The following is a 24501-nucleotide window of genomic DNA, read 5'->3' on the forward strand; positions in this document are numbered from 1 at the left end:
AAAAAATAAATAAAAAAAATAAAAATAATCATTTTCCCTAAAGTTAAGGTTCGCTATCTTTAAAACAAACATACATACATACATTTCTCAACTTATTTAAATGGATTCTATTTTCCCATGTTCCCAACTATCCATCAGCCATCTGCATCCACTTCCAAAACCTGGGTAAGTAGGAGAGACTTGCAATGTAGCCGGAATGTCACCAGTTCTGGACTCTGACAGATCCAGGGTGGAACAGAGGGGGAAACAGTACCAGATGGAACATAACAGAACCAAGATACACACACCCCTACCTCCCACCTCTAAAGAATATTTAGCAACTGTACATTTCAACCATTTAACCTTTTAGCCTTAGAGCATCACAATTTCTGTCCTACCACTCTGGGGGGAGAGTTGGACTTGTAAGAGGCAAGATCCCATTTAGGGCTTCACAGGTTAAAACCAATATCTTAAATTTCAATCAAAAGTGAACTGATAGCTATGGAAAATCATGGAGCACAGTTGCAATATGATATTTGAGTGAAATGCCAGATAAGTGCCTTTATGTTCTGCACCAACTGCAGTTCCCTAATAATATGAAGGTAGAGTCTCATGTAGAACATTTTATAATAGCTCAGCTTTGACGTGAGAAAGGCATAGATCGCCAATGTGAAGACTGCACCCAAACTAAAATTATGCACATTTATTACCAAAAAAAGATGATACTCTTGACTACTGCTACCACCTGGATAATCAGAATCAGGTAGGAATTCAACAAGATTCACAGGCTGCAAACCTTAAAATGAATGGCAAGCAGCTCTCAACAGACAGGGATTATTTCAAACTTTCAATGTAATCATTATAGCATGGGGCAAACAGCAACAGGGAAATAATTCACTCGTCTGGGCTAGTGACTTGAAACTCAACCAACACCCAAATTTCCATTTGAGCCCAGGTAAATCTCACCAGTGGGGTTGGTGGAGATAGAAATATAAATCTGGATGTTTTCAGCATAACAAGACGCCATGTACCATTCTTCAATATACATGTTGTAAACCTCTGGTACCCCTTGCTCGAGGTATGTATACAAGACCACCACGATGGAACAGCACATGAAAACGCCTTTGTTGAAAATAACCATTGTCCAATACTACCCTTTGGTTACTCTCTTAGTTACTAGCCAACTGAATTCTGTTACAAATCAGGTCAAAGAAAAAACAAATTTCCACTTATTTATTACTAGTGATGCAAGTTGCTTTAAATCCACTGTATCTGAGGATTATGAAGCAGAGTGGAAAAAGTAACTACAAAATGAAATTTTCTCCACCTCACCTTTGTGCTCCAAAGTGAAATTTGTATATGGCACATCTCATTATCAGATGTGTTCTTTCAAACCTAGTAATACTGCAATAAGAATTTATTATACTATGCCATACATACTGTATTCAGACACAGGTACATAAACAGTTAACATAATACCATTAGAAGACAATTTAAAAAAAAGATTTTACCACAACAAATAAGGCACTGCTATGTTGACTTAATCTGGGTAGAAAAGCGAGTCCTGAACGAACTTGGTAATCTCTGAATCCTCCCGCCACAGAAAGGGTAGTTAGATTTCTTACATCTTGGGCCTTTAAAATCCAATGATTGTTTACAGCTGTATAAAAATCTTTTAAAAAATTGACAATAGATTAAAATTCACTTTATACAAAGAAACAGTGGAAATTTTTTCACAGCATTTAGTAAAAACAGTTTTTTCTGAGCTGGGCTGGCAGCCTACCCAGAAGTCAAGTTTCCATTCCCATTTTTGAGTCTTGTGTTAGAAAACAAAACTGTACCCAATGCAGGGGTGATCAGACAAGTCAGATGCAACTGTGCTTTTTTACACCAGCTGATGATGCGCTTCCAAATATTTAGTCTCGTGATCGATAGTGATCAATAAGGAAGGCCAAACCGAAGTATGCATTTGTGATATCAGTCAACAGTAGAGGCAGAAATTAATAGAAAGGCAGCAGTGGCAAAATCAAGGGGATAGGGATCACCCATGCTTAGCTGCCACAAAATACAAACAAAAAGATAGAACACAAAAAATTCTACATATAATATACTAATAAATAAAAATAAATAATTATATACACACACACACTAAAATATACTACTGCACAGTTAGGATTGCCAACTTTCTAATCGCACAAAACCGAACACTCTAGCCCTGCCCCTTCCCCAAGGCCCCGCACCTTCCCCGAGGCCCTGCCCCCCGCTCACTACATTCTCCCTCCCTTGGTAGCTCACTCTTCCCCCACCCTCACTCGCTTTCATTGGGCTGGAGCAGGGAGTTGGGGTGCAGGAGGGGGGTGAGGGCTCTAACTGGGTGTGTGGGCTCTGGGGTGCAGGAGGGGCTCCAGGCTGGGGCAGAGGGGTTCAGGGTGTGGGAGGGGGCTCAGGGCTGGGGCAGGGGGTTCGGGAGGGGGGTTACCTCCGGAGGCTCCCGGTCAGCGGCACAGCGAGGGAGCTAAGGCGGGCTTCCTCCCTGTCCTGGCACCACACTACGCCCCAGAAGTGGCCAGTAGATCCTGCTACTAGGCATAGGCGGCTCTGCGCGCTGCTCTTGCCCGCAGGCACCACCCCCATGGTTCCTGGCCAATGGGAGTGTGCAGCCAGTGCTGGGGCGGGGGTAGGGGCAGCGCGCGGAGCCCTGTGGGCACCCTGCCTAGGAGCTGGACCTGCTGGCCACTTCCGGGGTGCAGCGCGGAGCCAGGACAGGTAGGGACTAGCCTGCCTTAGCTCCATAGCACCGCCAATGGGACTTTTAACAGTTGACGGTACTGACCAGAGCCACTAGGGTCCCTTTTCGACCGTAATGTCGATGTAATGTCAATACAGTAATTCTTTTCTCCTTTGCGCTCTGAAAATTTGTACATTATGCTATCTACAAACATTTAATCTCAATTAGGACCAATATTTGTATTTAATATTCTCACTGCCCCATCCAAATACCTTTGACTTCACTGAGAGGGCAGGATGAAACTTGGCAAATTGCATAAAAAGTAACACAATAACTAGGTATTCAGTCAGAAGAGAACGTGATTTTGAATATCAAGGTTTAACACAAGGAAGCATTCGCTCATGGGGGAAACAGGAAATCACTTTGACCTGTAATTTACAAGGTTCCAAATTTTTTCTATTTTCTGTGTAAGATGCTGGAAATTAAGTGTTCCCACCACTACACCAAAGGTCAAGTTAAAAGCTGAAAGACAATATTTTGATATTTATGTGACAAACCGATGTTCTTTTAGTGTCCCAGTTCTGTCATAGGAGAAAGAGTGAAAGATTAGAGCATCTCTCTTTTTCCATAACAATGAGTTTTCAGGCCACAGTAATGCAACAGATTCTCTCTCACACACACACACACACACACTTAAGCATTAAGAAAGAAACATAGTGCCCAATGCAACACTTAACTGAAGTAAACTTACCAGTAAGATATTTGTCTAAAGGCATTACAGGTGCAACATGAGGTGTGGCTTGTGTAATGAGGAGGTTTATAAATTCAGGCTTAAAATTCTTTAGAGTGAGCAATGCTCTTGCAATAAGACCACCCATGGAATGACCTACTATTGCAACACTGCTTGGAGCAAATTCTTGATCCTTCAGAAAAAGAAAACAGTAATCACTCAAAGTTAGAATTTGAGAACATTCATTTAAACAAACAGATGAAACTTAAGGCTTGTCTACACTTACCGGGAGATCGAGGAGCAACAATCGATCCATCGGCAGTTCATTTAGTGGGTCTAGTGAAGACACACTAAATGAGCCACAGATCGCTCTCCCATCGACTCCTGTACTCTACCGGATCAAGAAGAGTAGGTGGAGTCGACAGGAGAGCGTCTCCCGTTGACATTGCGTAGTGTGGATCCCGCGGTCAGTAGATCTAAGCTACTAAGCTATTCACGTAACTCAAATAGCGAAGCTTAGATCGAATTTCCCCTGTAGTGTAGACAAGGCCTTAGACGTTGATCTATCATTTAGTTAAAAGTTGTCCATTTTTCCTCTTGAATTAATCATGTTGCTCAAAGAAAATAGTCTGGTTTAATAGTTTGACAAGATGTTATTAACTGACCCATATTTTAGATGCTTTGGTCTTCCAGAATCACTAAGTAAACACAGGCTCATCACAAGAAAAAGTTAGAATGTAGGAGGTGCTGTACTTCAAAAACTGTAGTTTACAGCTGATATTATAATGTTTGAGAACCTTAAGGAAGCAGACCAGCAAATAAGCTTTTAGGCTGAGGCATGTTTTCTAAATCTGTATTAAACATTTAAATAAACAGTTCTGGAAACATAAATGAGCCTACTGCATTTCTACTACAAAGAAGTTTACATATTATATGGAAATATTTTATTTAAAAAAATGAGAAAACGATCCAAGGCTTTGGGCACCCTCGCCATGAGAGTAAAGACAAAATCCAAAATTTGTTTACTAAATCAAGACTGAAGCAGGAGTATTTTTCTCTCATCCACATAATCTATACCACACAAATAATAGCCAATATATCTATTACAATTAAAAATTTGCAACCCACAATTTTCCACTGAACAAAAATTCCATCCCAGTTTTTAGTAGAAAAGGAAAAAAAATCTCAAAATACTATTCATGTGCATACCTCACGTCTTACCTTGTACAGCTTAAGAATTACTTTAATGCACTCATGCACAAATCTGGTTTGTCTTTGCAGACTACCACCATATAGTGCAACCAGCTCCTCATTAAAATTGACAGTGAAGAAATTGAAATGGTACTTGAAGTCAATGTCTTCTGCTTTTCTAAGTGCTATAGAGCCAAGGGAACGTACTAGGAAAAGAAATTGCACTAGTTAAATCATAGAAACACCTTTCTTCTAACTGTAGTCAATGCTACTACTCTCAGTTGGATTCTCCAATACAAACAAGTCACTATGTAGCTGGTAAAAACAAACATTATCTTACTGCCACTGGATATTCAAGTTCTTTAAACCTGACCAGTGTTCACTTGATGCAAGTCATTTGTATGCATCAAAAAGAGTGGAAAGCTTTCCTCTTTTACCAACCTATAAGTTTACTTCCCTTGTTTTCAGACATACATACATACATACATACATACATACATGAGAAATTAGGATGAAAAATATCAGTTAGTTGATAAGAAATGTAAAAATGAGATAAGCAAGAACATAATTTTTTTTTCAATTTTCCCGAAGAAAGTATTCAAAGAATACTGAAGTTTCATATCAAAAACCTACAAAAGAAAATACAGAAATCACAACCTGATAAGAAAGAGGAGGAAAAGTTTATAGATAAATTAACTACAAAGAAGTGCTATATTCATTGCAAGATTAAATCAGTTATCCATATAATAAACCTCCATGACCACCGAAAAGAGAGTTTGTTTGGATTATATACAGTTTGCTCAAGAGCATCAGATTGGGCCACAGGCATTCAATCTCCTCCAGATCTGGTTTTCTCCTCCTTACCAATCAACAGCACAGCCTAGCAAGGTGAATATATTAGCCTTATGCTAGATGCACTACCATTGCTAGGGTCTTCCAATTAGTTCTTTGCAGAACATGGGACCTGGGCAGCTCGACTTCCGAACTACATGGAACCATGGAGAAAGCACTTTTCCCTTCATTCCCACCACAAGAGTAGATGTGATTCTCCCACTCCTTTCTTCCCCAAATCTTCAGCCTTGCAGAGATAAAATCCTGCTTTCCCTGTCCAGCTCTGGCTGCTACTGAGCATGGCCTTCTCACTGTAATGCTGCCACTCAGTTACTACTGAGAGAGAGGGAAATAGAGAGGGAACCACAATCAGTAGTGGTTGCAAATATAGCTCTTAGAAACTGCACAGCTGAAAGATACGGGATCCACCCCAGGCTGCAAATGACTAGTTTGTGAAGACAGTATAAAATAGGGCTGTCAATCAATCATGTGAGTTAACTGCAATTAACTCAAAAAATGAATCGCAATTAAATCACACTGTTAAACCATAGAATAGCAATTGAAGTGTATTAAATATTTTTGGATGTTTTTCTACATTTTCAAATACATCAATTTCAGTTACATCACAGAATACAAAAGTGTACAGTGTGCACTTTATATTATTTTTGATGACAAATATTTACATTGTAAAAATGATAAACAAAAGAAACAGTATTTTTCAATTCACCTCATACAAGTACTGTTGTGCATTCTCTTTATCATAAAAGTGCAACTTACAAATGTAGATTTTTTTGTTGTTACATAACTGCACTCAAAAACAAAACAATGTAAAACTTTAGAGCCTACAAGTCTATTCAGTCCTACTTCTTGTTCAGCCAATCGCTAAGATGAACAAGTTTGTTTACATTTACAGAAGGTAATGCTGCTAGCTTCTTATTTACAATGTCACCTGAAAGTGAGAACAGGCGATTGCATGACACTATTGTAGCTAGCGTCGCAAGATTTTTTTAATCGCTTGAAGCCCTAGTATAAAGACTACAAGGAAGAATGCTTGAGCATGGGGAAAAGTCTCTCTGGGGACAAAATGCAAGTTTCTCCTAGAGAGCAACATTTTGTGAGATCTAGATCCTGCTTTGTCTTTAGTCACCCCTGGAAATATCCTCTCACTGTGCAGATTCAGTTATCGAACAACCTCAATGAGCCCTGTTGAAAAAGCTAAACACCACATATTCAAAGCACTGAACAGATATTAAATAATTCCCACAGCACTCTGGTAAGATTAATATATTTTAAGATCAGAAGGGACCATAAATCATTTAATCTGACCACCTATACAATACAGGCAATAGAATTTCATCCAGTTACTCCTGTATTGAGCCCAAAAACTTGTGCTTGACTAAGGCATATCTTCCAGAAAAGAATCCAGTCTTGAACTGAAGATTTCAAGAGAGGGCGCTCCACCGTTTTCCTTGGTAGTTTGTTCCAATCGTTAATCAACTTTGCTGTTAACTTTGTACCTTATTTCTAATACAAATTTGTCTGGCTTTAACTTCCAGCCATTAGTCTTTGTTATGCCTCTCCCCCTAGATTAAAGAGATCTTTAGTACCAGATATTTTCTCCCCATAAAGGTACTTACACACTTTAATCAAGTCTCTTCTTGATCTTTTTGCCTCACGATAAGGCATTTTTGCAGCTATCAAATAATTTTTGTGCCTCTTCTCTATCCCATTTTTCAGTATTCTTTTTTAAAATGGGGACACCAGAACTGGATGCAGTATTCTGTTAGCAGTCTCAGAAACGCCACAGATAGTGGTAAAATCACCTTGCTACTCCTCTGTTTATACATCCAAGGATTGCATTAGCCCTTTTTGTCACAGCATTGCACTGGGAGCTCATGTTTGTCCACTATGATCCCTAAATCCTTTTCAGAGTCACAGCTTTCCAGGATACAGTTCCTCCATTCTGTAGGTACAACCTGCATTTTTTGTTCCTAGATATATGACCTTCAGTTTGGTTGCAATAACACACATTTTCTTTAAGTGGGCCCAGACTACCAAGTGATCCAGATCACTCTGTATGTTTCCCTTTGATTCCTAAATGGTCACTCTCTGTATTGCTGTGATTTCAAAGAGACCTAATTAGTTCACAATTGAGTCTGTACTTCTTTAAACATAATTACAAGTGTCCATTTGGCATCTTGTGTGATGATTATTTCAGTAATCTTCTTTGGATACCATTGTTCTCACATGCCTTTAAATATGTTTTCTAAAACTATAAATTATGAAATGTTTTACTATGTCATTTTGACAAAGTATGTATAATTTCAGTCAAAAGAATTAACAAAGCACCTTTGAAGGTTAAAAAAGTCAGCATAAGTTATTCATTGGCTAAATGCATGCAAGGCTTATTTACTCAGCTAAACTAAAACTATTTTGGGGCATACACTAATTGTTTACAAAAGCACAGAGGTTTTTTTAACATCACCATTAGAATGCTGAATAATTCTGTTTCAAAGCACTTTCTTAAAACGAGTAATGATCTATGAAGAATGACTGTCTTCAGAATAACACTCATTATGCTATATTTAATTAGTTAATGGTTGCACAGCACTTTCAAAAACGTAAACACTACTTAACTACAAAGTACTCTCATATCTTCATTTTCCTCTACAAATATACAACTATTACTTCCAATCTCTGAATGGAATGAAGTACAGCAGGAGATAATGAGTTTATACCAAATGTAGAAACAGGCTACATTAAGACTGGAACAACATGCCAGGGTGGAGCCACTTGCCCCTCAGGTAACTAGCAGCGAACCCAAAACCGCCTTTGTAGATGGGAGGAGGAGTTGAAGCTTATTTTTAAGGTATCTAAAACTAGATTTGATATCAAAGACCTCAGAATTCTCCAGTAGCTAGTGAGTTTTACCCCTTCTTCTAATTCAGTTGTGCTTTTATTCAATATGACTGTTCTAAAATATCGTTCAAGTCGAAAATCAATCAGATTTTTGCAGGTCAGCCAGGTTGCCAATAATGGTGTAATACAACAGACCTGGTTTGAGTAGCAGACTGTGGATTTTTCCTGCCTACGTTAGTGAAATTTAGAGGAATACAGAATGATCCCTGTGGAATGATCCCCAGAGGTGCTGGGTTCCTGAAGCACAAGTACCTTTTAGGATGTATCCACAATAGTGAAAATAGAACCCCAGACTCACCACTGGAGCCCACGAGTGGTAGCAACAGTAAAGCTATGATTTAGGGGCATTTTCATCACTGTGTGCCTGGGCTGGTCTGAACTTATTTACATAAGAGCTTCCACCAGAGGGCAACAGTAGTGATTTATATGGGTCCTATTTTTGCCAGTACAGAAAGGGTCGCACTGACCCTAGTCTCAAATGAGGATGCTTTCCTACTTTCCTTGGGTAGAGGACAAACAACACTTTGTGGTCAGGTGAAAGAAATGTAATAACGTAATTAAGTTATCTTAATTTAAGAGATCTAACCTCACACAGAACTGTGTAAAAAATTTTTAGTTAAATCATTGGACAGACAATGTACATGTGTCTTAAAAACAGTGATTGATTCAACACAGCATTATTTCAGTTTTAAGTGAAATCAATTTGATTTCAATGGACATACACTGGGGTAAAACTGGTGTAATGCTATGGGGAATCAGTCCCAGAATTAAATCTATAATCTTAATAGGTTAAATAATAATACATTCCATTGAGTCAAGTTATTTAAAGCTATGCTATTTCTTTGTTTTACTATATATATTTATTTATGAAGTGTTAACAGGTTTACAAATCCTTGCCATGTAAATATCAGAAACAAAAAAATAATCGTAGCTTTTGTTGAGACATTATACAGGAATATAGTCATCAGCTCTCTATTGATTACAGTGTTACCATATTACAGACAGCATACATAAAACACCTTTGATGTCATTTCTAGTTATTTTATTATATTGAGTGAAATGTCTGATTACACATTTTTAAACAGACTACATACGTCTATAAAGAGTTAATATTAAAGAAAAGAACAGGTGTGCTTTTTTTTTTTCGGGCAGGTGAATGTACTTTGTCTAAGTATTGAATAAAAGGTACCGGTAATCAAATTCTTAAGTATCTTTTTTGTCCTCTGTGTATTTCGCTGGGTATGTAATTGGTATGGTAATTTTTCCCATAAAACCAACCTCCTGTATTTTTTTATATCATTCCTCTACAGTTGGACTATTTTTCTTTTTGCAATGAGAGGCTATCAGTAGCTGAGCAAATATGTCTATGCCTTTATGGACTTCAAAATCTGTGAAGTCTCATTCCAGGTAAACATCTTCGACAGGGTTCTCCGCTGGTGAATATCAGCATAGCTTCACTGACTTCAACTGAGACACCCCAATTTACACGAGCTGAGAATATGGCCCCTTATCTCCTGGACACTGTACATAAGGAAATTCTTCATTATTTATACTTAAAGTATTAGCAATGAGGCATTTCGATATCATTCCTGTAGCAGCTTTGACCACTAAAAGTGTCTGTCTTAGTAATATTCCAGAGACTTAACTCTGTTTGTACAATTTTCAAAGTTCACTTTACTATAGCCATACCTTGTTTATAACTCCCAGCATTCCCAGGAAGGAAGAGAACTGGAATCCCTGTCAATATCAGATTTTTGTTTTCTTCAGCGTAATTCCCTTCCCCATAGAGATAGAGCTCATAGGCTGGAAAACGTCTGGATATTTTCTTAGGTAGTTTTATTTTCTGTGACAACAAATACATATGGTTAAACGTACAGTATCTGACTAAAATTAATGGATCTTTAGCAGCTCCTAAGAATTCAAGATACTGAACTCCTAAAATGCAAATGAACAGTAATTACAAAAGAAGCAATTTGCATCATTACAGACAAAAAAAGAGGATTTAGCCTCAATAATGCTTATGCAAATTTACGAAAGGGAAAAGACTGCGATGGAAATAATTTTTTTTCTTATAATCTATAAGTGAAGGAAATACATAAAGGTTTTCTTTTTTTTCGGAGACTTATTCTTTATGGTGTAAGTCCTAAATTGATTAAAGTTACAATTAAATTTCTAAAAGTAGTACAGAGAAAAGAGTATTAGCTGGAAAGACCACAGGTTTTTGTGACAAGGATTTCCACAAAGTTGTTTTTCCTTTGAGATGTAGAAATCCAGGTGGATCTTTATTTTGTGTACAGATATTTCTTCCCTTTCACTTTGGTGTAGTTTTATAGTTCTGAAAGATGCTAACTGCAGTTCACTCGGAGCTTGATTTAAAGCTTACTGAAGTCGATGGGAGTTTATTGACGTTCGTGCAATTTGGATTAGGATCTTATTATCCAGCTACTGTTGCCTGTTGTTGGCTTCAGCTTTTGAGATTGGTTATATGTAGCAAAAATAATAAATAAAACTACTGATTTTTTGTTTTATCTTAATAACTTGCTGTAGATTCTTAACATGTAGGAAAATCCATTTAAGTGGTGCATATTGTACACCGTCAAAATATAAAGAAAGCAATATCTAATACATAAGTTGCAATACATTGCTGTACACACAGTATGACTTTTTGCTTGCTACAATATATGCACTTGCTCTTCTGAAACTAAAACAGCAAACAGAAGCTAATGTATTTCACCCTTCCAGGCAATTGTTAGTCAAGACGGCGAGCTTCTGTATTACAGAAAATGCAATTTAGGAGGTCATCTTTGACTTCTCCTGGGATTCTCCCTCCACATCTCTTCCTCCACCACAACATTTAAAAAAATCCCTCCTTCCTTTTTCTCCCAATAGTCAAATCACTTGTCTTGATTATTGCAACATCTGCTTTTCTGGTCTTCTGTATATTAACGTTTCCTTCCTCCAGTCTGACCAAAGTAATGCTGCCAAAATCATCCTCCTTACCTGTCATTTTGACCACAACATCCCCTCTATAAGGCTATGTCTACACTACAGCTTATGTTGGCATAATTTGTGTCACTCAGGAGTGCGAATAAATTGGCATGAACAGCGCTATGTTGGCAGGAGAGCTTCTCCCACCGACACAACTTCTGCCACTCATGGGGGCTGGAGTAGTTAAGCTAACAGAAGAGCTCTTTCCTGTCGGCTTAGAGTGACTACATTAGAGAGCTTACAGTGGTGCAGCTGCACCGCTGTAAACTCTCTAAGGTACGTCTTCACTACCAATGCTAAAGCACTGCCGCCACCTTCTAGAGACTGGTAAATAACCTTCTGGCTGGATTTGGGGAGTTTGCAGTCGCCTACTTTGATGACATGGCCATATTCTCAAATTCATGGGCAGAACACCTGGAACACCTCCAAGCTGTCTTCCAGCGCATAAGGGAGGCAGGATTAACCATTAAGGCCAAAAAATGTCAAATAGGCCTAAACAGGGTAACGTACCTTGAACACCAGGTGGGTCAAGGAACGATCAATCCTCTACAGGCTAAAGTAAATGCTATCCAAAATTGGCTTGTCCCTAAGACAAAGAAGCAGGTCCAATCCTTCTTGGGCTTGGCTGGGTATTACAGACAATTTGTACCACACAACAGCCAAACTGCCACCCAACTGAATGACATAACCAGGAAAAAACAGCCAAATGCAGTTCAGTGGACTGAGAAGTGTAAGAAAGCCTTTAACCGGCTTAAGGCGGCCCTTACGTCTGACCCTGTACTAAGAGCCCTGGACTTCAACCAACCTTTCATTGTAACCACAGATGTGTCCGAACATGGTGTAGGAGCAGTTTTAATGCAGGAAGGACCAGATCAACAATTCCATCCTGTCGTGTTTCTCAGCAAAAAACCTTCTAAAAGGGAAAGCTACTGGTCAGTCTCAGAAAAAGAATGTTACGCCATTGTGTATGTTCTGGAGAAGCCTATACCAGGCGGCGTATTCACGTGCAAGCTGATCATGCTGCACTGAAGTGGCTTCACACAGTCAAAAAGACTAAGAAAAAACTTCTTTGGTGAGCCAACACCATCTGTGATTTGGGGGGCATGTGATAAATGAAGGGGGGGGGAAGCTCCCTTATGGGCACCCAGCCAGCCAGTAGCTATAAAATCCCTTTTAGTAGCTGTTTTCTAATTGCTCTATCTGTTAAAAAATCTCGCTGCTACGCATAGGTAAAAGGAAGTGAGTGGGCACCTGACCAAAAGAGCCAATGGGAAGGCTAGAACTTTTTAAAATTGAAACAAAGACTCCCCTTCTGTCTGTCTGTCTGTCGTTCTCCGGGGAAAGGTAAACCGGGCTGTAAGAAGTTTTGGGCCAGGTATGAAAAAATCATCAGAATCATATCTAGAAATTATTTATTTACAACCCCAGATATGTAAGTAGATCAGGAAATGTCTAGGAAGACATGATTAGGTTTATCCCTTTTATTTCTTTATGGCTTGTAGACTTCTTTGTGCTAACCCCAGGTGCTTTTGTTTTGCTTGTAACCTTTAAACGGGACCTCAAGAAACTATTTTTGATGCTTAATTATTGTAGTTGCTCTTTTTAAATCTAGCACTAGCCTCAGTTCCCAGCTGTATTTTCTTCCTTTTGTTTTTTAATAAAATGTACCTTTTTAAAGAACAGAATTGGATTTTTGTGTCCTAAGAGGTTTGTGCACATGTTGTTTAATTAGCTGGTGGCAACAGCGGATTTCCTTTGCTCTTCTCTCTCAGCTCTTCCCCAGAGGGGGGGTGTGTGTGTGAAAGGCTTGAGGGTACCCCACAGGAAGAAATTCCCAAGTGTGCCTTCCTGGATTCTCAAAGGGGTTTTGCACTTGGCTGGTGGCAGCATCTACCTATCCAAGGTCAGAGAAAACATCTTCTGTATTTTCCACAGTATGCATCCAATGAAGTGAGCTGTAGCTCACGAAAGCTTATGCTCAAATAACTCGGTTAGTCTCTAAGGTGCCACAAGTACTCCTTTTCTTTTTGCGAATACAGACTAACACGGCTGTTACTCTGAAACCAGAGAAAAGCTGTAACCTTGGAAGCTTAAAATAAGCCTGGAGTGGCCAGTGTTAATTTTTTAGAATCCTTGCGGGTTCGAAGTGTCAGAGTGGGGAATCAACCTTGACAACCCGTGAGAAGTGAGTAAGGGGAAAGGAGAGAAAAAAACAAGTTAACATAACCAGAAAGATACGTATGAGACTTACTGAGTAACTGAAAGAAACGACTGTTGCATTGTCCTTCAACATCCTTCCCTCCTGCTTTTTTGGTCCACTTCTGACACCCCTTCTAACCCGTAACTCATATTAATCAAAAAAAAAAAAAAAATGAAATAGCCCCACCCCGAACTAAGTTTAGACCCCAAACAGGGAGAAAAATAGAGACTTCCTGAAGCCTACTAGGGATTTTGCTATTGATTTTAGTAAAAGGCACTCAGATACTTTGATGACTGGTAGCAGTATAAAACTCTAAATAGATAGTTTTAGGACAGAGGTGGGCAAACTATGGCCCACGGACCACATCTGGCCCGTGGGACCCTCCTGCCTGGCCCGGGAGGCTTGCCCCCACAGCCCCTCCCTTGCTGTTCCTCCTCCCCCGCAGCCTCAGCGCGCCATGCTGCCGGTGTAGTGTATTAAACTGCTCCACATAGGAACGTGCTTCTGGTAGCAGTCACGGAGAGCAATTTACTACACTACACCAATGCTCTGGACGGCTGGGCAATGCTCTGGGTGGCGCGGCTGTAGCGCCGACAGCCACCAGTGCTCTGTGCTGCGTGGTAAGGAGGCAGGGAGCAGGAGGGGCTGTATAGAGGGCAGGGGAGTTTGGCATGGTGGTTGGGGGGCAGGGGTGTGGATGGGGTCGGAGCATCAGAGGGCGGGGAATGGGGGGGGGTTGAATGGGGGCAGGGATCCTGGGGGGGGGGGAGCAATCAGGAAGGAGGTGGGGTTGGACGGGCCAGTGGGAGGCAGTCAGGGGCAGGAGTTCTGGGGGCAGTCAGGGGACAAGGAGCGGGGGAGGGGATGGGGGGTAGATGGTGCAGGAGTCCCGGGGGGGGGGGGGGGGCATCAGGGGGCAAGAAGAAAGGGGGGGGCGGATAGGGGGCGGGGGCACAGCTTCCCCTAACTGGCCCTCCATACAATTTCCGAAACCCAATGTGGCCCTCAGGCCAAAAAGTTTGCCAGCCCCTGTTTTAGGACCTTCACATTTTGTCATGTTAAATTTAGGTTGTAAAGTGCCTCAGGCTAGGTACCATGTCATTATTTGTTTTTGTGAGGTGCATAGCATATTTTTGGGTGTTTGAAAATAAGAATGCCAATTAATAGTGAATTTCCCTTTTGTGATGTGGATACTTGCCACTTAAAGTCAGGCTAGGTAGCTCTGACATATACCAAATTCTTGTGTAACAACTTTGCGTCACTGCCAGCCTTAGCTACATTTAGACAGGCACTTTAAAGATAAACGGCAGATGGATTTTGTTCTGTGCATGTACAGCGCCTGAGAGCTACAGTAATATAAACAATAAATAATACAATACAATACCTAAGCCACCCAGTCTACCTCATTTTCTTTCCCCAAACATCCCCCTCTCCTCCACAAAACAACAAAAGCCAGATACTTGGAGACATATCATTCTGTGATGTTGTTCCTCTAGCTATGACTTCAGGCATATTGCGAGGGAAGTGTGGGGAAGCTTGTACTATCACTGCTTCTTGTACCACTGTACTGTAGATTGACACTTCAGTCTGCACCTTTCACCACCACAAAACCTGCTTATAAGACAGATAATGAGAATTTAAGTGCTGACAATCAATGAACAGAACAGTCATGCTGGTGGGTGTTAATTTTAGACAACTTCCAGTCCTATAATCAAAACAGAGATTTTGCCAATTACTTGTAAATTGGTAGTACTATGTAGATTGAAGCTGAAGTAGGTTTTAGCTACCGGTAGTTCTGAATACTATATTTATAAAGATCCTAATCACTTACATGATTTTATTTAATGAAGGGATCACTTAAGCAAGTAAGCTTTCTCTTGTGCTTTTCTTTTCTAAAAAGTGATAGTCCCCAAGTTAGTAGATCCTAAAATTTACTTGCTGCTTTGTTACCTGTTTAGAACACGTGATGCAATATTTTGTTTAAAGAAAAATGCTTTTCTCCTCCACAAACAATGCCCCCAGTTTTCATCTCATACCCACCAACAAATAACTGACCACTTGCTGGAAAAGTGATTTTCACTACAGTATATATAGGATGCTTAAATATCATTTTATTACAGTGACTTTTTTCTAAAAGTTATTTGTGTTGGGAGACATTTCATTAAAAAAATTAGAAACACTCCATCATTATACACACTGCAACCACTGACAAGTCATTCAGCAGATCAACAACAGGATTTAGGCTAGTCCCTGCCTAAGATAAGTTCATGAAGGATGTGGATAGATAAAACATCCTTGAAGTACAAGACGAACTATGTCTACACCAGCACTTTTGTCAATATAACTTATGTTGCTCAGAGATGTGAAAAAACACCCTCCCGAGCAACAAATTACACCAACAGAAGTGCCGATGTGGACAGCACTATGTTGGCGGGAGACATTCTCCCACCAACATAGCTACCACCTCTCATTGGGGGTGGTTTAATTATGTTGACAGAAGAGCTCTCTCCCGCTGGCATACGCAGCTACACAGGAGATCTTACAGCAGCGCAGCTGCATTGGTACAGCTGCGCTGCTGTAAGCTCTCTAGTGTAGACATGGCCATAGTTGTTTTGAAGAGGGAATATTTTTACAGAAACACAATACTAGTACAGAACGTGTGCGCATACACACCAGCTTTCTCCTCCACAGCATGGCTTCTCCTGTTACTAGATTCTGCAATTAAGTCATAATCCTGTGATTGAAAAATGTTTGTCATCCTAAAGGATAATTTGCAAAGCAAATTCAAAGGAAAACAGCTGTCTTCGTTTGCATCTCACCGCACTCCCATATATTCATGTCATTAAATTAATCCCATTTGATATTAGTCTTTGATCTTCCAGTTTGTGTGCACAGGCAGTTCAGGCATCGCCACATGGATCAGTTTGTATTGGGCTCTCTGGGAAAGTCCTCCTGGGGTTCCAGATCTATTTCAGCGCATCCGGCTGCATGTAGTCTTTCATTCCATAACCTCAGTCATGTTAAGGAAAAGTTAGCATATGTGCATATGTGACTTCATTTTGGTTTGGGGCCCACCATTGTCTAAAAGCAAACACATCATACACCAGGAGGAGTGTTCCTTAGATACTGCATTCCTGTGAACCCCCCGCCCCTTGTTTCCAGCCTGTCTCGACTCCCGGTTTCTGTTCTTTGTCTGTTCCTAACTCCCTGCCTCCTGGCCTTGATGCGAGCCTCCCATCCTGATAAGAAAGGCTACTGGTGCACTGCTTTAGGACCGTTTTGTGTAGTTGAAGTAATGTTTAGCACGGGGGATGCACTTAGCAGGGATAGGTGGTAGATACGGGAAGGGTTTGTCTATTGGCTAAGGTTTCCGATGCATGAGGGCAACACGCTTTGCTAAAAGGTATATAATCTCTGTATAACCTGCATTCGGGGTCCCCTCCTGATTAGCAGGGGGGCACCACGCTCGAGCGTAATAAACTTAGTATCTTTGGGAACTCTGCAGTTGTGGACTTTGTTCGTGTGCCTCAGCTAGACTTGAACTGTGCGTGACCTATCGGGTATAATTCGCAGCAGTTCCTGTGCGTGACCTATCGGGTATAATTCGCAGCAGTTCCTGTGTGTGACCTATCGGGTATAATTTGTAACAGTCATGCCTTGCCAACTGTCATATCCAAAAGCACAACACTGGTTATAAAACTCTTTCGTAATACAAGGCATTGGATTATTCCTCTGTGATCATATAATGAATGCCTTGAGTTTCATCTGCCATGATCTTTCCCTTTGACTTCTTACCTTCCTCCTGATATCAGGTAGTGAGTAATGGCAGCCAGTAAGTACAGGCTATCCTTTGGTGTTGGCTTTAAACATCCTGTTATTCCATGACAACTGTCGTCTAGCCTGGACGGATCGTTCCAACACTGGACACGCATACTGTATGGAGTAGCACAATGTGATAGAAGTGGTTTGGAAAGTAACTGGATTGGCTCCCCACTTTGAGGTGACCAACTTTTAGAGGATGTTGTTACAGGTGCTAACTTTCCCTGCTTTGAAGGAAATTGTCCGGTCCAATGTTGTTGGATCATATTAAAGAAGTTCTGTATTAAAATCACAAATGAGTTTGATTCCCCACAGTTTAAATTCCAGGGTATTACTAATTAAGAGGTCTCTTGGTTTTTGATACTGTTTCTCTCCCTCTATGTGTTAAACTTGCAAGCTGCTAATTGCGTTAGTACATTCTAAGACAGAGTCTGTTCTCAAAGCAATTCTTTATAATAACTACTCACAGAGAGAGAGACTCAAAACAATACTCTGTAACAACAGGTTTCAGAGTAACAGCCGTGTTAGTCTGTATTCGCAAAAAGAAAAGGAGTACTTGTGGCACCTTAGAGACTAACCAATTTATTTGAGCATAAGCTTTCGTGAGCTACAGCTCACTTCATCGGATGCATACTGTGGAAAATACAGAAGATTTTTTATACACACAAACCATGAAAAAATGGCTGTTTATCACTACAAAAGGTTTTCTCTCCCCCCACCCTACTCTCCTGCTGGTAATAGCTTATCTAAAGTGATCACTCTCCTTACAATGTGTATGATAATCAAGGTGGGCCATTTTCAGCACAAATCCAGGGTTTAACAAGAACGTCTGAGGAACAGTGTGTGTGTGTGGGGGGGGGGGGGGGATGGAATAAACAAGGGGAAATAGGTTACTTTATATAATGACTCAACCATTCCCAGTCTCTATTCAAGCCTAAGTTAATTGTATCCAGTTCGCAAATTAATTCCAATTCAGCAGTCTCTCGTTGGAGTCTGTTTTCAAAGTTTTTTTGTTGAACGATAGTCACTTTGAGATCAGAAATCGAGTGATCAGAGAGATTGAAGTGTTCTCCGACTGGTTTTTGAACGTTATAATTCTTGACATCTGATTTGTGTCCATTTACTCTTTTACGTAGAGACTGTCCAGTTTGCCCAGTGTACATGGCAGAGGGGCATTGCTGGCACATGATGGCATATATCACATTGGTAGATGTGCAGGTGAACGAGCCTCTGATAGTGTGGCTGATGTTATTAGGCCCTGTGATGGTGTCCCCTGAATAGATATGTGGGCACAGTTGGCAACGGGCTTTGTTGCAAGGATAGGTTCCTGGGTTAGTGGTTCTGTTGTGTGGTATGTGGTTGCTCGTGAGTATTCGCTTCAGGTTGGGGGGCTGTCTGTAGGCAAGGACTGGCCTGTCTCCCAAGATTTGTGAGAGTGTTGGGTCATCCTTCAGGATAGGTTGTAGATCCTTGATAATGTGTTGGAGGGGTTTTAGTTGGGGGCTGAAGATGACGGCTAGTGGCGTTCTGTTATTTTCTTTGTTAGGCCTGTCCTGTAGTAGGTGACTTCTGGGAACTCTTCTGGCTCTATCAATCTGTTTCTTCACTTCCGCAGGTGGGTATTGTAGTTGTAAGAATGCTTGATAGAGATCTTGTAGGTGTCTGTCTCTGTCTGAGGGGTTGGAACAAATGCGGTTGTATCGCAGAGCTTGGCTGTAGACGATGGATCGTGTGGTGTGGTCAGGGTGAAAGCTGGAGGCATGTAGGTAGGAATAGCGGTCAGTAGGTTTCCGGTATAGGGTGGTGGTTATGTGACCATCGTTTATTAGCACTGTAGTGTCCAGGAAGTGGACCTCTTGTATGGACTGGACCAGGCTGAGGTCTCCCCTCCAACACAGGAGAAAACCTGGATTTGTGCTGGAAATGCCCCACCTTGATTATCATACACATTGTAAGGAGAGTGATCACTTTACATAAGCTATTACCAGCAGGAGAGTGGGGTGGGGGGAGAGAAAACCTTTTGTAGTGATAAACACCCATTTTTTCATGATTTGTGTGTATAAAAACAAACATCTTCTATATTTTCCACAGTATGCATCCAATGAAGTGAGCTGTAGCTCACGAAAGCTTATGCTCAGATAAATTGGTTAGTCTCTAAGGTGCCACAAGTACTCCTTTTCTTTTTGCGAATACAGACTAACACGGTTGTTACTCTGAAAAGAGATTGAAATATCCATGTTAAGATGTTTAAAAGAAAACAGGGTAAGCCAGTACCAGAGGGAGGAATGGAGTCAGAAGGAACTCCAACCTCACCTTTTGTTAAAGAAATTACGCCTTTTAAACAAATCCTTCAAAAATTTGGGCACAGTCCTTGGACTAAACAAGCCCTAGCTGATGTCTGCACTATTTCGGACCTAGAGGATAGACTGGCTCAGTATATCCTCATATACAAACCTTCTAGTGCTGCCAAAAGAGATGCAGCAGCAATTTGGTTGTTGTGGGAGGCATGTAAGGATTCTTGTCTTCATGTAAAGAGGAAAAGGCACAAATGGAAAAGGGAGCAGACAATTGGAAGGTGCTGGCTACAAATACCCAAAGCCAGCTGAAAATAGTGAAAGAGGCACTCCAGGTATAAAAAAACAGTGAAAAAGTTAACTCTGCAGAGGCTGGAGGGACGCAGGTAAAGGGGGAGAAGGTCCTAAGTAGGGCACCCCCAGGCATAATTACAAAGAGAAAAGAGAGTAAAAAAGTTAACCCTGCAGAGGCTGGAGGGAATTAAGCAGTTAAACTTTGTGAAAATGTTAAAAAGGAAAAGTGTTAGAGAAAGAGTATTCTTGGTTTCTTTGCAGCCATTCTGAAGGAAAAATGGGCCCTTTTCCAAAGGAATGTCTGTAAATTAGCCAGGCAAAAATAAACTATCTGATTAAAATCATTTGACTGGACAATTTAGTCAAATTTGCTAAAAGAACACAAGAGGGTTCTATTGGAACTTAACTGTCTCAAATGTATAAAGGGAATGTAAGACGTAAAAAACAGACCAGTGTGGAAGGGATGTTAAGGAAAAGAAAATGTGTATGTATCTATCTGTGTGTGTGTAAATATGTAAAGTTCTAAGGACCAATTGGTTTTGTTTTTGTTTTAAATAATGCCACTAAAAATCCATTTGACTCTTTAAATTCAAAGTTGCAAAACTGACAGACCTTTTTGCTAGACACAGGTAATTAGTGTTGTTTGGCTTTGGGATTTGGCATTTAATCCTTAAAAGGTAACTCAATGCTTTACAAAATTTAAAATGTTATTAAGTTGTGGCTGCAGCAGGGTAGTCAAAAATCAGAAAAAAAATTTTCTGGTTTCTTTTTGTTTGTTTGTTTGGTTTTCATTTGGTTTTGTAACAAAATAGCAGATGAGAGCTGTAGAAAAGAAATAATAAGAAATCTAAAAAACACAGTGCCCCTCTGAAGCAACAGCAGGGGTGAGGTGCACAAAACAAAACGAAGCAATGTTAGAAACACTGAGTCTTAAAATGGCTCTGAGTAATATAAAGGTACATGAAAATTCTGTAAGCAAAAAAAAAACAAAAAACAAAGAAACAGTTAAGTTAAACTATGGAAGGAATGTGCATTTGCCCCAGAACATGTGCAAGGTATATTGTAGAAGGGGCAAAAGAAATGCAAACATACCATGCTACTTAATTAAAATGCTATTAGGGCTCCAAAGGTAGCCAGAATAGGTTGGGTTTTCTTTTTCAGATTGCTGTGTGTTTTGGAAGCAGAAATTAAAAGTAATCAAAACTCTGGTGAAAGTTGATTGTGTCCCTTTTAAGATAAAAAGAAAAAAGAAAAGGAGTACTTGTGGCACCTTAGAGACTAACCAGTTTATTTGAGCATGAGCTTTCGTGCTAACTCCTTTTCTTTTTTTCTTTTTACGAATACAGACTAACACGGCTGTTACTCTGAAACCTTTTAAGATAGAGTCTCTGAGCTGCTGATCGCTTTAAATCCAAAAGCAGGAAGTGTCTGTGAAAATGCAAATTATCTAAATGATTAAGGAAGGAAAGAACTAGCAGCACAAAGGAGCTGCAGATAAAGGACATACCTAGTCAGCAAACAAATTGTCTAAATAAAAGGCATGGGATAACAAGATAATTTTAATAAATTTAATGATAATAGAAAAGGAGTACTTGTGGCACCTTAGAGACTAACCAATTTATTTGAGCATAAGCTTTCGTGAGCTACAGCTCACTTCATCGGATGCATACTGTGGAAACTGCAGAAGACATTATATACACAGAGACCATGCAAGCAGACTGTGCTGGAAATGGCCCACCTTGATTATCATACACATTGTAAAGAGAGTGGTCACTTTGGCTGGGCTATTACCAGCAGGAGAGTGAGTTTGTGTGTGGGGGGGGGGGGGGCGGAGGGTGAGAAAACCTGGATTTGTGCTGGAAATGGCCCAACTTGATTATCATACACATTGTAAGGAGAGTGATCACTTTAGATAAGCTATTACCAGCAGGAGAGTGGGGTGGGAGGAGGTATTGTTTTATGGTCTCTGTGTATATAATGTCTTCTGCAGTTTCCACAGTATGCATCCGATGAAGTGAGCTGTAGCTCATGAAAGCTTATGCTCAAATAAATTGGTTAGTCTCTAAGGTGCCACAAGTACTCCTTTTCTTTTTGCGAATACAGACTAACACGGTTGTTACTCTGAAACCTTTCATTAATGATAATAAGTACCCCTGTAACAACGTATAGTGTGTATGATTTTTGGGAAAACCCTTTAAGGTTGTATGGTAATGATACTTCTCAGCTATTACCTGTAAATAAACTTAAAGCTTAACACAGCAGGAAAAACATTATAAAATTGATCTGCTGTATAAGAAGGAAAACTGAGGTACCCCACCTCAGGGATTTAATGACTAAACAGTGGGATAATTTCCCCATAACCCTTAAAAGATAAAAGCCATTGAAACCTGGCCTGCCTATAGAACAAAAACAGGAAAATGTGGGGGCAATTCCTGTTTTGCCTGCAATCAGCAAGGGTATTTGTAAAAGAAATATTTTAAGCAATAATCTGCCACCCCAAAAGGGGTAGAAACATGTTCTTTTTGTCTTTCAGAAAATCAGGAAAAGCTGATGCCAGCTGAAGAGCAACCCAATACCATGAATCTACTGTCACAATAGAAATTGTGTTTTGTGTTCTATGTTTTACCTTGTGTTTTATCTTGTTGCTAGCACAGTTGTGTGTTTAAAAAAAAAATACTAAAGACCTGCAGGTAATTAAAAATAAATTAAGCTCTCTGTCCCAGCTACAGGACAGCCTGATACAAAAACAAGTACATGCCAATGTAGACTTGGTCCAAATTGGTCTGGGTAACCTAAAAGCCCGATGGAATCTTTGGAAATGGCTTAATACTACCACATGGCTTATGCATAAAAAAAAAAAATTTAGAAATAGGAAACTACACAGCCATAGCTATGGGATGCACTGAAATGCAGATACTTGCCCTAGCTACTTTGGAACACGAAATGTTCTGGGTCATAGTGGGAAATATTAAGGGTTTGATGCATTTGTTAAAACAAAGAAAGAGATCATTGTTTGACACTTATCAATATGAATGGATGCAATACGTTTCCAGTATTGTAAAACCAGACTTGTTAATGGGAGAAATTGTTGTCAAAATTGCACACCAACAGTCCCTGGAGGCAAAGGTATTGAAGGTTAGCCCACTCCCCATATTACACATGGGATCCTTCTGGCTACCATGGACCTTGAGCCAGTGGGCTGGGGAGGGAGGGAACCTATTGGACACTAGAGGTTGTACCGAATGGACTCCTCAAAAGTGGGTGTGCCTCACCTTGCCTGTTGCCCCAGAACCTTGTAGTAAAGATACATCACTAGGATCACGTATGTGGGATGAACTGGAATCACAAACTCAAATTGCCTCACAGTACCTTCTCTTGAACAGGCTACATAGAAAGTGACACTGACGATTATAAATCTTAGTGTCAAAAGGGGGATTATGTTGGATCATATTAAAGAAGTTCTGTATTAAAATCACAAATGAGTTTGATTCCCCATAGTTTAAATTCCAGGGTATTACTAATTAAGAGGTCTCTTGGTTTCTCTCCCTCTATGTGTGAAACTTGCAAGCTGCTAATTGTGTTAGTACATTCTAAGACAGAGTCTGTTCTCAAAGCAATTCTTTGTAATAACAATTACTCACACAGAGAGAGACTCAAAACAATACTCTGTAACAAAAACAGAAACAGCATCCAGAGACTCCCCGCCCTTTTGTTGTATTCATCTTGCTTTGTTAACAATTGTGATTAAAATAGACATAGAGGATGTATGAAGAAGGCGTCAAGTGGAAATAACCAGAGGACCCCCGGAGGGCAGACTGGAATCCACCCAACAGCCTCAAGGATGGGAGAACCAAAGAACAAGATAACATCTAGCAGCACGGAGCCGTCAGGAATGTGCTATCTGCTGATTGATTCAACAGCATGATGAAGCAATTCCCATAGACTGGCATAGGAAGAAATTCCTATAAAAATGGACTCTAGAAAGTGACAACTTTGGGGTCTGATTCTGCAAACCAACTTCCAGGAGCATCAGATGAGCATCTGACAAGGCCCTGCTCCCTCCTCATGTCCAGTGGCTTAGCATGAGCAACTCTAAGGCTGGTAACTACGATAACAACCTTGCAGAACGTGTGTGTGTGTAAATATGAGATTGAATGGAATGTTATAGCTATAACTAACTCCTTACTATGATTCTTTCTGTATTCACAATAAATGTGGCATTTTGCCTTTTTCCCTTTAATAAGATCCTGCTGGTTTTTGTTTTTATTGGTATAACAATGTCACTCCCAGGTAGACAGGGTTCAGATGATTAGCAAGTGGGATTCCGTCCCAGATGATATTTAGTTTCCACTTGGCGTAGATGAAAGGCCATCATCTGTGTCTTGGTCAGGTTGGCATGAAGCTGGTTCTTATTGTAATAAATTGAGAGATAGCTCAGTGCACACCAATCTACTCTCGATAGTGGCAAAGTCCTTCTCCTGGGACGTGATGCATAGATTATCGACATATATAGTTAATAATTACTAAT

At 40.2% G+C, this 24501-nt stretch overlaps 1 protein-coding gene across 2 annotated transcripts in view; it reads right to left on the reverse strand.

Moving 5' to 3' along the window:
- PGAP1 (post-GPI attachment to proteins inositol deacylase 1) overlaps nucleotides 1-24501 on the reverse strand; it is a 61457-nt gene that overhangs the window by 35556 nt on the left and 1400 nt on the right. For both annotated transcript variants that reach the window (XM_074967822.1, XM_074967821.1), the window contains exons 2-5: nucleotides 10068-10221; nucleotides 4659-4834; nucleotides 3459-3630; nucleotides 1491-1651 (exon numbers count right to left, since the gene is read on the reverse strand). In XM_074967822.1, the coding sequence (XP_074823923.1) occupies nucleotides 1491-1651; nucleotides 3459-3630; nucleotides 4659-4834; nucleotides 10068-10221 (663 nt within the window). The remainder of the gene's footprint in view (nucleotides 1-1490; nucleotides 1652-3458; nucleotides 3631-4658; nucleotides 4835-10067; nucleotides 10222-24501) is intronic.

This window comes from Natator depressus, chromosome 11, assembly GCF_965152275.1.
Source record: "Natator depressus isolate rNatDep1 chromosome 11, rNatDep2.hap1, whole genome shotgun sequence".
Lineage (NCBI taxonomy): Eukaryota > Metazoa > Chordata > Testudines > Cheloniidae > Natator > Natator depressus.